At 24.9% G+C, this 13,175-nt stretch overlaps 1 protein-coding gene across 1 annotated transcript in view; it reads right to left on the bottom strand.

Moving 5' to 3' along the window:
* LOC107444744 (uncharacterized) overlaps positions 1 to 11,287 on the bottom strand; it is a 71,339-nt gene extending 60,052 nt beyond the window's left edge. The window contains exon 1 of the mRNA XM_016058966.4: positions 10,324 to 11,287. Within this exon, the coding sequence (XP_015914452.1) occupies positions 10,324 to 10,685 (362 nt within the window). The 5' untranslated portion in view covers positions 10,686 to 11,287. The remainder of the gene's footprint in view (positions 1 to 10,323) is intronic.
* Positions 11,288 to 13,175: the final 1,888 nt, after the last annotated feature.

The following is a 13,175-nucleotide window of genomic DNA, read 5'->3' as shown; positions in this document are numbered from 1 at the left end:
CTGCAAGATACTGGAAACTCTTCATTTGTTGAAAGAATGAAAGTGGCCTTTTAGGCTACAGTAAGTACCCAACTGCAAGGAACTAAGTGGCTACATATTGTTGACCTAGTTGGCGCAGATAAATTTCTAGTTGTTAAACCGAATAAGGTGAAAAAAGTTAATAAACGATTTTTCTCTCAGTTAATAGTGAATAATATATTTTTTTTATGGTTATTTGACTATTTTGGTTGAATATGGCAAATAACAATTACATAAATTGTTATATAAGCATTTTTCCAAGAAATTTCTAACAGTATGCTCTCAAAATTGTTTAAGTAATTAAATATTGGATAAAGATAATTAAAAAATATATATTATTCAAAATTAGTAAATTGAGTTATGTTATTTAGAAACTGAAATATTTTAGAAGAATAACGATTATTTTTGCAGCTTTTTTTTTTTAATGTTCTATAAGCAGTGAGTTGAAAACTTAGTTACTGCGCTTTATATGAAAATGGAGTAACTCGTAGTATCTTGATCACCAGGGTACGATTCATTAGAGAGATGAAGCAAAGAAACAAGTACGATCCAAATCATTAGCACATACATTTTGGAGAGGATTTAGTTCCTTAAAATAAAGTTTAAACGTGGCTGTTTTAATTAAATGAAAATGAAAGGCTTATTAAGACATTTTATAAATACGCACTGAAAAAAAGAAAGAAAGGAAGGAAACGGAAGCACACGAGCGAATTAAATTAATAATAAATAAACACGCTCGAAATGTTGTTAGTTGCTGCAAAGTTGTTTCAAATTTTCGAGATATTTTGCATTTTCTTGCACATTCCTGCCAATTGAATAAGTATAAAAAAAAAAAAAAAAACATAAAGCAATTTTTCATCTCTTTGTATAGAAAAGAGTCTGAAAAACGTATGCCTACATATGTCTACATATGAAAAACGTATGCTCAGATAAAACAATTCAGGTAAAATTACCTTATAATAAAGACATTTCTGGTAAAAAATAAAAAAAAAATCTGGAAATAAAATTTTAATGAATTAAAAATTAACTATTTAATGATTAAAAATTTAATTATTTAGAAAAATAATAGTATTTAAGCCATTCATATGGTAACGGTTAACCGGAAATTCTTGTTTTCTAAATTATAAATCTTATTACCTCACATTCAGCAAAAATAGAAAACTGAAGAGCGAAAACAGAATAAATAGTTTTCATGTCATGCTCTAAGGTATCATGATAAAATTACCAAATTTTAACAAACATTATAAACCAACATTTATTCTTAATTTTATCAAAATTATTACCAAAGCGCTTCTGTAAACATTTCAATGCTTTTGGGTATTGCCACATAGCCAGAAATATGGTAAATTTTAACACATTTGTCCATATGTTTTTTTCCCAATCATATTATATAATCTTTGCTATGTGACGAATATTTCTACACATTGCGAATTTCAGAAAAATAAAATAATCTACATGGACGAATAATCACAAGTTCTTAAACATGATAAATTAAATTCAAATATTCTTATTCTTAAATTCAAATAGTTAAAAAACACAGCTCTTAGTATTTTAAAAGAGATTTTGATAGTAAAGTTACCGATGATAAATTAAAGCGCTTTGTTAAAAAATTTAAAGCTTGTTGAACCATAACATCGTTCAAACCTTCTGCAAACTTAAGATGGAGTTAGGTGAAACCCTCTTACACTTTAAACTTGATTACGATACTGTGGTTCATCTTGGATCTAAAAATGATATAAGGTTGCACTTTATTAAGGTTGTATGGAAGTAGTACGGTAGTATAGTTGAAGATACCTACATTATCGTGCCACGTTCAAGCGATCTTTCTAAAAGTTTTCATTTTTTTAGTTATATTAACTATTTTTAGTTTAGTTATGTTGCTAACATTTAAGTTAAGTCAAATTATTTTTAATAATAGGCATTTCCCTTTCTTTGCTAAAATTTAATAGATTTTATTAAACTTCAAAATATTGTACTATTAATAAAAGACATAATAATAAAATTACCTTTATTTTAGAATTAATATTTTAGCTGTAACATCCTTAGTTTTCCTCAATTAAAATCTTTCTAGTTAAAATTATAAGCGGCACCAATGTAAGCAAATAATGTTTATCAAGAAATAAGCGAATGCTATTCTCTAATTATCGTTTCGAGTAAATGCCGCTTAATTAACAAACGAGATAAATAAATTCTTTGATTGCGACGTCTGTGACTATGAAATCGTAGACTCTCGGACTTCATCTTTTGAATGAGCCGATGACAGTAGAATTATTTATCAGTAAATGTAGAGTGGTAAAATGATTAAGAGATTTATTTTATTTATTTTATTTATTAATCACGTTATCAGTATCAATTCAACGATTGGTGAGCATTTAATATTTACACACGAAATTATGTAAGATTTTTATTTTTACAAACAGCTCTTATTTCATTTTAAAAAATTCTTAATTCATCTAATATTCTTAAGCTCTTATTTCCTTTAGTATTGTACTAAGTTCTTTTTAGATCGATTACTATTTTTTTTTAAAAAATCTCTCATTGTACCTAGTATTATACTATGCTATTATTGCATCGATCATTCTGAAAAACTTTTTATTGCATCTAAAATTATAAATAAAAAAATATTTTTTTACATGTAGTATTATATGAAATTTATAATTAAGTTTTTGTGTAGCATTAAAGTTGTAAATATAGTATTGAAGTTCTTATTATGTAGAGTACCATGCATACAGTTGTTATTACTTTTATGTAGTGTTTTTATTGCATCTTATTTTAAACAAAGTTACACTATATCTATCGGATTGTCGGGAAAGTTCGAGCCGATTTGAGAGGAAATTTAGAACGTTAATTTTATATGCATTAATACACTTAAATATTATTATATTTATAATATAAATATATTAAATATTTATGTATTATTATATACATTTAAATTTTATATAAATTTTTTTAATGATATAAATGACTTACTTTTCCGCAATCGCTCCCAATATTAAATTTCGTTCCTCCAAGATTTCTCAGATTTTTAAGAGAAAACTTTTTTTCGTGAATTTTTATCCCATAAAAAAATTTAAAATAAAAGTCCCATTAAAAGCTTTCCATAATGGAAAATTTGTTATGATTTTAATAGTTGATTATTTAGCTGCCTGAGTCAGGTAAGCATAATGGATAGGACAGAACCTCAAAACCGAGAACTAAAATCTCTTTGCAAAATTTAGCAACGAAACATCCCTTCAAATGTATTCTCAAATGATCTGTTTAATTCACCTATTTGGGAATCGAATTCTTAATTCCAAATTTTAGAATAAGCTTGTATAGGTTTTAGTTGTATATTCAGATGTTCATTCACCCGTCACCTATTTTTAGCTTTTAACTATACATTTTAACTTTATATTCAATACGTTGTTATTTATCTTGCCTTTATATTTTTAAAGGAATATAAAAATAAATTATTTATTTCCTTTCATAAATATCTGTAAATGATTTATCACTATTTCAATGATTTGATATTCTTTTTTCAAACTTATTAAAATCAACGTTAACTTAAATACAAAGAAATGATATTAATCTTTCTCGGATACAGAATCAATAAATGTAATTATTATAAATGTTAATTATTGAACGCAGCATTTGTTATTATAAATGTCACTTGTTGCTGAACTTACATTTTAATTTTCAATATAATTAAATCATATATTTATAAACTAATTACAATAATATTTATAATTAAACTGATTTCTACAATAAATCATAGGAAATACAAGAAGACCTACAAAATACAAAAAGATGCACAAAATACACAAACAAAATTTCAACGTTTTTTTCGTTTAAACTTTTAATTTAATTCTATAGTTTTATGAACTCTTTAAGAATTACGAACGCATTCATGCGAGTAACGTGGGAAACTTAAAAGAAAGGAAGCGACCGTCGTGGTTCAGTTGGAGATAGAATGTCATTTCAAGCAATTAGATTCTCATTACATTATCCGCATATACAATTAGATAACATATTTTGTCTTTAGTCCCGCCTTTGAAAGATTGGAAAACAAAATTGATTTCTAATATGTTAAGCCTTTTTCTAGTATCATGGACAACAGCTCTAACCTTCTCTAGAACAATGAAGACAATATTCAACTTATACAAGTTAATAAAATAATATACATAATTGATTTTTGCACGTAAATACAATATAATTTGTAGTTTATATAAGTTGATATTCTTGTTTAGTTTGTTTATATTCTTGTTTAGTTTGTTTATATTCTTATTGTTTGTTAGTTTATAAGTTTGTTTATATTCTTATATCTTTGATCTCTAGTGTTATAATGTAGAAAATATTTCTCTTCTAATTTTTTTTGAATAAGATTGAAATTAGTTTGCAAACTATATGGCTGATAAAAGTTAATACTAAATTAAAAATTAGGAGTAAAAACACTTATTTTAGAATAGCTTTTCAATTAAACTTTTAGTATTGATTAAAATAAGAATAGCTTGTTTATGAAATATGAGAAAGCAATATCTCTTAAATAGGCTAAATTTTAATTAAATAAAACATATTCAAAACAGTTTTTAAGTTGAATACTGTCGTACTTTGTAAATTATGAAAAAATTAAAAATAAATTTCATGATATTTCTCACAATATTCAAAATTATATTTTCTAACAATATTGTAATTGTGAACGTCGTCACCACCCCCTGTACTGTGTGTTCAACTTTACAGACTTAGAAACTTGAAATCACAAGGATTTGTAGAAGTTCTACAAGAAAGAAAAAAATTTTAACAATCGATAATTAGTTCGAGAATACATATAATTGTTGAAAAAGCCAATTCTTATTTATGAAAAATAACAGGTTTTTTTTCTTTTTTCGAAATTCCAAATTTTTTGAAAGTTAAGCAAACATAACCTACAAATGATGCAGATGTGCCATTTTAAATGAATATCTCGCAGTTACGAAGAACAACTTTTTCAATTTTAAGTTATAGGCTAATGTTCTCAATGTTGTGAAAGAAAACAATAATTTTAAAAAAAATTCCAGCAGTTTAGGAGTAGATGTAAATAAATATAATAAAAAAGATTGTCTAAATAGCAATTGGAAAAAATAATCAAGAAGAAGAAAACTATAATAGGTGCAAACACATTAATTATCTATTAGCATTAGCAGGTTAAAATCGGTATATGGGAGGTTAAATTGCTTATTTTAAACTTTACTAATTATAAAGTAATTTGAATAATAATACTTTTAAAATTATTTAAAACAATTTTTTAAAAAAAAAAACAGGAAGCTCCGCTCACCAGCCTTCAACCTATGTAGAAACTATTGCCTCACATTCATTATTGTGTTCCTTTTTTCCCCTTAAGTGTCAATATTTTCCACAGAAGTGCAGAACAGTTTGTTAATATGAGTTACCTAGATTTAGAAGAATCAAATGAAGTAATAAATTTTTTTTAAAACTTACTCCTGATATGACTCAAGGATTGGAAATAAATGAGAATAATTTTACTCTTTACCAATACTCTTATAGCATTATAAACGTTCACATAGAAAACTATTTTTTATCTCTTTGGTATGAAGTTTTTTATATTTTTAAAAAAACTCAGCATAAATGTTAATTTTTATCTCTCTTTTTTTTTTTTTTTTTTTTTTTTTTTTTTTTTTTTTTTTTTACCGTAACTTTAGTCATTAACTCAAGCGCGTTCTTACAACGCTAAGAACTTCGAGAGAGTTACATGAATTTTTCTACAACTTTAGATAAGTTATAGTTAATTAAAGCGAAAAAAAGTAAGAAAGACTTTGCGATAAAAGCAATTTAAAAATCAATAACTTTCAAATTAGTTGAGATTTCAGAAAAAATATAACTTTGCTTAAGTTCGCAAATTGAAATGATGCATTCAGCAAGTCGAATTTCAACTCTGTAATTGCATTCCTTAGAGCCGACATAAAGTGTAACAGCAAATAATTGTTACACTATCAAATTTTTTTATTGCTTCGTACTTTCTGTATATTTTTTCTATACGCTTTTGTAATTTATAATTCGTTTAAAAATATATTCAAAATTATTTAAGGAACTGACATCATATTGCTGCATTATTTAGGTTAAGTTTCAAAGCAGAATAGCTATTAGCTAATCAAATTTAAATTATTAAAGAAAATATTTTAACCGCAAATAATCCCAAAGGGTTCATATCACTCATTTCACCTTATTGTGTTTCAAATATATTTGAATATTTAAATAATTGATATTTAATATTTCTAACTATAAAAAATATACATTATTAATGTGGTGTAATTGAACTATTTAAATTTTGTCCTATAAATTTCAAAAATTTTTTTGAATAATTACTTGAGTTGCTTCACTGAAAAAAGGAGTGGAGTAAAAACTACCAGATTATGATAAAATATACCGTGTTTTTGGCTCTATGACAACACCATAAAACTCATCTCTTTTTACCGAAGCGCTATATTAATAATTTTGGTAAAATTAACAATAAAATGTGCTTTCATAGTATGTGATAAATTTTGATAAATGGGGTGAAATTGGCAATTTTATCATGATACCTCAGAGTATGGCATAAAAACCATTTTTTTTTTTTTTTTTTTTTGGTTAAACTTACTTTTCAGTTCAGAAAAAGGATTATTGTTTATTAAAGTAGCGACAACTTCTTTTACATCAAACCATTACATTTTTGATAAATAATAGCAATTATTTGAATTATAAATATATGAATTTTTTAAAAATATAAAGCACGCAAAAAGCACCTATGGAAAACACAAAATAATTAGAGCTTCGATATATTACGGTATATTATATTACTATCTCTACTGCCTATGAAAAATTACCACCAATAAAAAAAAAAATTTCTAGCTTTCTCATCAAAATCAATGCAATTCAGCATTCATATTTGCCGCTTACCTTTAAAGGATAATTAATAGCATAAAAAATTAAGAATTTTGTCAAAGCAAAATCTTTTTTTTTTTCAATTTTGATAATCTCACCAAACTTATTTTTAAATAACTAATAACTTATTTCCCAATAATTAAATTTTTAAACAGTGTTAAAACTTTGTGAATATACCTTTTCCTCAATTTTAATATCTCCTCAATATAAATATCTATAATTACATTTTTTAGCCCTGCAGATTCACACGATTGAAATTTAATGAGTTTCATTTCAAAGCTAAATAAATCTGACATTGATCTTCACAACGATCGATCTTAACACCCAAATGTGTGGAAATAATGTATATTATAATTATTTGAATACTACACTATTAAACGTTTTAGTAAGATTCATGATAAATATTTTAATCAACATATTTGAAAATTTTCTTAAATTTGAAGAACCAAAATTCCAGTCGTAGCCGTAACCTATTTAATATAAAACTGACCAATTAAAAAACAATAATAAAATCTCACAGCTCACCTTAATTGGATCGTTAAAAAATACATTTCAATAATTTAATTATGTTTTCACCATTTACATTCCAGAGGCTTTATTTATTTTCAAAGAATTATTTAATTAAGTTATAAGCATCTACATTTTTACGAGTATGTACTTCTTAATTATTTATTTTCCCAATAAATGAGAAAAGCAAAATCTGATATTTAGATTGCATAATATTTAAATGAATTTTTGAAACAAGTTTTTCTTGTAAGTGGGTGTTTTTTATCACATCTAAAATGGTTGTGGAAGCATAAAAAATGCTTGTTTTATTGTCAAAGAAATGAGTAATTTTTTGTCCAGAGATATATATGTATACATTATTTCATTTTTTTCTCTGTCATTTCTCTTGAATTAGGAATAATTCTTTTTTAATTTCATACATATGCGAAATATTACAAGACATCTTTAAACTAGTATATAATGAGGGGCCATGCATATGCATCATTTCTCTTTTTCTGTAAATTAAAGAAGAAATAAAATGGAAATTATTTCTCAAATCACAGGATTAGGGGTTTCTTTAAATGATTCTAAAATAAAATGTTACCAAGAAAATTATTGTAATAAATAATTATTTACGAAGGAATATAATGCATATTAAATAGTATGCATCAGCTACCATTTTTCAATAGAGTTAAAAAAAATTATCAAAATAAGCAACGATTTAATACTTTTTTTTTACTACTAAATATCAATAAACATAATCACCGCTTAATTTTATAACAATGACACCTTTTTTAATGGTATTTTTTCTTTATAATTGATTAAGGATTAATTTGAAAACTTGAATCTAAATAGGAAATATTATTTAAATTTTTCCGTATGATTTTTTTTTAATGAGCCTAAAAATTTCATTGAACTTTTAAAAATAAAATTATAATTCTTACATAACTTTAAGTAATGTTGTTAGCTTTCTAATCATACATTCATTAAACAACGCTTATAAGTTGAATTTTTTTCATCGAATCTCTTTCAGTAAAAAAAAGGTTTAAAATCACTCGAAAAAATTACTAATACTTAAAAAATCACTATGTGCATTTTAACTAATTTTCTCAAATGCTTTGATTTCTCTTTAATATAAAAATAGTGCTTTTATTTATTTATCACATGGGGAAAAAGAAAAGTTTTTATCACATTTAGAATTGTTTAATATGATTAAATTTTGCTTTAATCCATATTAAGAGATGTTAAATAATAAAGTGTATTTTTTGTAAATGATGATTTAATTACAATGTTTCTCAATTTCAAAATAATATAATGCAAAAACTACAAAAGATAACTATCGTAATTGATGAAATTTGTAACATACACGTTTTATAAAATATTTCCTCATTTTTCATTAAGATTTAAACTGTGCACTGGATCTTTTTTAGCATAGCATTTCACTTAGCTTCTTTTTCTCTGAATCACAAATTAAACTATTTTATCCTTAATTTTTAAAGATCTATAAGAATATTATTTTAATTATATATTATTTTAAATATATAATTAAAATAATATTCTAATATATTTATTTAAGAATATTATTTTAAATATCATATTATTTCTTAAACGTGATTAATCAAATTTACACATATAATAAATGTTTCTATGAAATTCATATATTTAATTAGTTAATTCTATTAATATAGAATATATTACTAATATTGAATTCATTTATGAAAATAAATTCGCCATTTAATTAATATACTTATCACGTGCAATAGCAAGCCAATGTTAGTTTTAATTGCTTGTTTTTTTTTTCTTCTTAATTTTCATAATATCAATAGGATTCTGTGTGATCGTCAGATTTCCACATGAAAGTTCATCTCGAATTACAGATTTTATTGGGAAAGTAACAAATATAATAAGTGATAATATACAGCGTAGTTGTAATATACATGCAATACGAAAAATGTATTCATTTCTCGAAATTTAGGTATTAATTATCTTTATTTCAGGTATTAATTATTTTTCCTTTAAATTGTGAAGCACTTTAATATTATAAAATATCCAAACGTACAAATTTAAGTAAATAAAACAGATTTTATCTTTAGATTAAAATAAAAATTATTTTATACGCAATTCGCTTGCTCAAGATTGTATCTATTCGTAACAGCATATTTTTAGACATAATTTTTTAAAACATTTTACAATTCTAAACGTAGTTAGAACAGTATTCTTAATAAATTACTAAAATTCTTTTTTTTTTATAACTTTTAGTATGTACAATGGATTTACCTAATATATATTTTTAGAAATAATAGCGATCATTTTAAGTTAAAATAAAGTAATAGTATATTAAAACAAAACACATAACATTGTTAATGTAAAAATTAGTTAAAAAGTTCATTCTAATAGTATTCAAAAAAGAATTTCAAAGTTTTTAAATATTGAAGAACCATTTTTAATCATTGCTCATAATGCTTTTTTGTTTTGTTCTTTAAAGGAAATTAATAGCAATTTTGATTAAATAAAAAAAATTTATACAGAAAGAAATATAAAATTAAACATAACATTTTACTTTAAGTCTTCCAAACAACACAATATTTTGTAAAAACGACGTTTCCAAAATCGTTTTCTAGTTTCAATTTAAACTAAACTTTTTCAACAAAATATTGATACTAAAACATTTTTTTAAAAAATTGTCGTGAAATTTGATCACAACTTTTAACGTATTATACAATTTAAAACTATGAAGTATAAAGTCTGTTAAAAACCATAAAAGTAGAGAAACCAATGTTGTTGTTTTTTTGTAGTAAAAAAAACAACACTAATAAAAATTCTATTTTTGCATGAAATCAAAAAATTATGAGCCGTGTTTATCAACAAAAAAAAGGAGAGAAAAAATCTTTAAGTTCTTTAAAAAAATCAACTAAAGTTACCTACCTCCATAATTTACCGAGTGTTTTGCTCAGCTCAGCATTGTGGAGGTGGGGGTACTGATCGGCGAGTTTACGGCGTGCCGCTTGCGCCCACACCATGAAGGCATTCATGGGGCGCTTCACGTGTGATTTTCTCTTGTCGCCGCTACTCAGGCGCGATGTTTTGGCGACCAGTGACCAGTCATAGCTCTGTAGAACTTTAGAAACAGCAGCCTGGATACGTGGGTTCGCATCTAAGGCATCTGCCATGCCTCCATGGCCACTTTCTGGAGAAAGTCCATCACAATTACTGGGAGAACCCCCACTCGATGATGCATTGTCCAGGTCATCGTCGTATTCATGTTTACAGTCGTCTCGGTCCATCATATTGTCGCTAGTCTGAACACAGTTTTCACATGAACATTACAATAGATCTACCAGAATTATAATTTTCAATAACGATTACTTGAACAAATCTTTCTTACAGTCCAAAACTTTTTTTGAAAAAAGTCCAATTTAAAACGTGCACTCAACATCAATCATTTTAAACGATGATCCTTGCGATAATTTCATAGAGAAAAAAAAATTATTACAATCTGTTAAAATGATTTGATACGATATTATCTTTTGAAATTGTTGTCACATTTTCGAGACTTGATACCTTATTAACAATCATCAATGTCAACGGAACACAATGCAACCACAATTTGCAAGCACAGATATGTCTTTTAACGGAGTCCACAATGACTTCTTCAATGCAAAACAATAAATTCCTTATCTCATTTAGTTGAATAAATATACTGAAAGATCTGCAGAACAGATAAAAACGTTGTCCAAAGGCAGCCGGTAAGTTCAATTCATGCATTCGTCATCAATGTCGATTCTGTAATGAAGGGAGCTCCTTGTCTCTTCGAAGTGCTTTTGGATGAGGATGAATCTTCTGCTCTCTTTGGGGTGATCGCCAACGGTTGTCGCCACGGCGAGTTTGAGTGTCAGAAAAAAAGGATGAAAGGCGTGGCTATGGATAGTCGGCTACCCCTTCAATCTTTCTTCCCTCCTCCGTCATTTTTTTTATTTTTTATTTCTTCGCGGGGAGAGCTATAAGCGGATGAAATTGAAAAGTTCATGAATTGTCAAATCAGGGCAATATGGAAAGAAAAAAAGATTTTTGTATTATATTTTTACAGCTCAATATAAAAATACATTAAAATAAAAAATTAGTTTATAATTGTATTCATAATGAATAAATAAAATTAATAATTATGAATAAATATTGGGATGATATTTCTTTCATAATTATCATGCTTTAAATTAATAATTCTCAAATATTGCCTTTTGGCTCGTAAAAATACGCAAAAAATCAGTCTAAGTATTTGACAGAAAGGAAGAAAAAAGGATTGTTGTTCCTTTCTGTGAATTTTGCTAATTCTTTTAAAATTACAAATTCTTTTCATTAATAAATTTAGCTTAATATTTCAAATGTAATTTTTATACTAAATGCAACTTTTATGTCTATTTGTTCTAGTTTAAATTCATTATTTATTTATTTGTTTCTTTTTCTATAAATTACAAATTTTGAACTTTATTTTTATTTTTTTCTCTTCTTAATAAATTTTGAGAATTTTCGCTGAATATAAATGATTTTTCAAACAGTGTACACGTAATAAAAGTTTAGGTACAATTATTTTATTATTTATATATTATATTAAATTATTTATATATTATGCATATATTTTATTAAAAGCTTTATGCTTTTACTATTATTGTAATGAAGCTCTTACTATATTGCAATGATGGAATGAATATAAAACATTTGCTTACATTAAACTGTAATTACAATATTTTTTCATAAATTAATTAAAATTTTCAGGTATTTTATTAGTCACATTCTCAACTGATTTTTTAAAAAATAATAGTATGCATGTGAGAATTTTCAGTGCCTGCTTTTTTCAAATATTTGTTTAATAATCAATTGAAAAAATTACTTCAAATTTGGTTGCAAATACTATATTATGATACTTCAACTGAAAAAAAAAAACAATATGTTTTTAAAATATAATTAAAAATTCTTTTGGGTGAACTAAAACACAAAAAAATTTTTTTTTTCCTGATTTGATTTTTTTTCAATAAAAACAATCAATTAATTAATAAAAACTTTATTATTATTTTAAGTTGTTTGAATAAGATAATTGTTCGTTTAAAAACTGTGTATATTACAATAGGTATATAAACATTATATGCATACATTAAATACATACATTTAATAATAGACTTGCGTTGAATTTTACTTTTTCTTAAAAGAAACTAAAAATTAATGGGAATATATTGTTAACTATCAAAAATTTACGCATCTTATTAACTTTTAAAATTTTTAAATTTAATTTTAATGTGTATCTGATTTTATCTTCTTACATTAAACTTTAACAAAAAATATTTGCACAACGAAACGCAATAAATCAAGTTGAAAATGTGCAACAACTTCATTTTAAACTTCTTTTATTGATATAGTTGCAGATTGTTATTGCTAAAAATCTATCTTGTAATGGCAAAAAGTAATAGCAAAAAAAGAAAATAAACAAGAACAGAAAAACAACTCGATCATAAGATTTTAAAACCAGCCTTTAAAGTAGTCATTATGTATATAGACTTTGAAGAATGAGAGTGAAAAGTTTTTTTACCATTAAATAGAATCATATTATCAAGAAATGGCCTGACAAGGAAAATTTATATTATTTCGTTCTTTCTTCATTTTTTTTTTTTTTTTTTTTTGAAACAAAGACTTTTTAAAAGTCATAATTGTGTTTAATGATATTATAAATTCAAAACAGTAAAACTTAATACTGAACTTGCATACTTTAACTCCTTTATACTAAAATG

Source organism: Parasteatoda tepidariorum, chromosome 1 (assembly GCF_982258835.1).
Source record: "Parasteatoda tepidariorum strain Cologne lab strain chromosome 1, Ptep-v5.0, whole genome shotgun sequence".
Taxonomy (NCBI): Eukaryota; Metazoa; Arthropoda; class Arachnida; order Araneae; family Theridiidae; genus Parasteatoda; species Parasteatoda tepidariorum.
The sequence above is the reverse complement of the archived record's forward strand: the minus strand, read 5'-3'. Positions and strand labels throughout refer to the sequence as shown.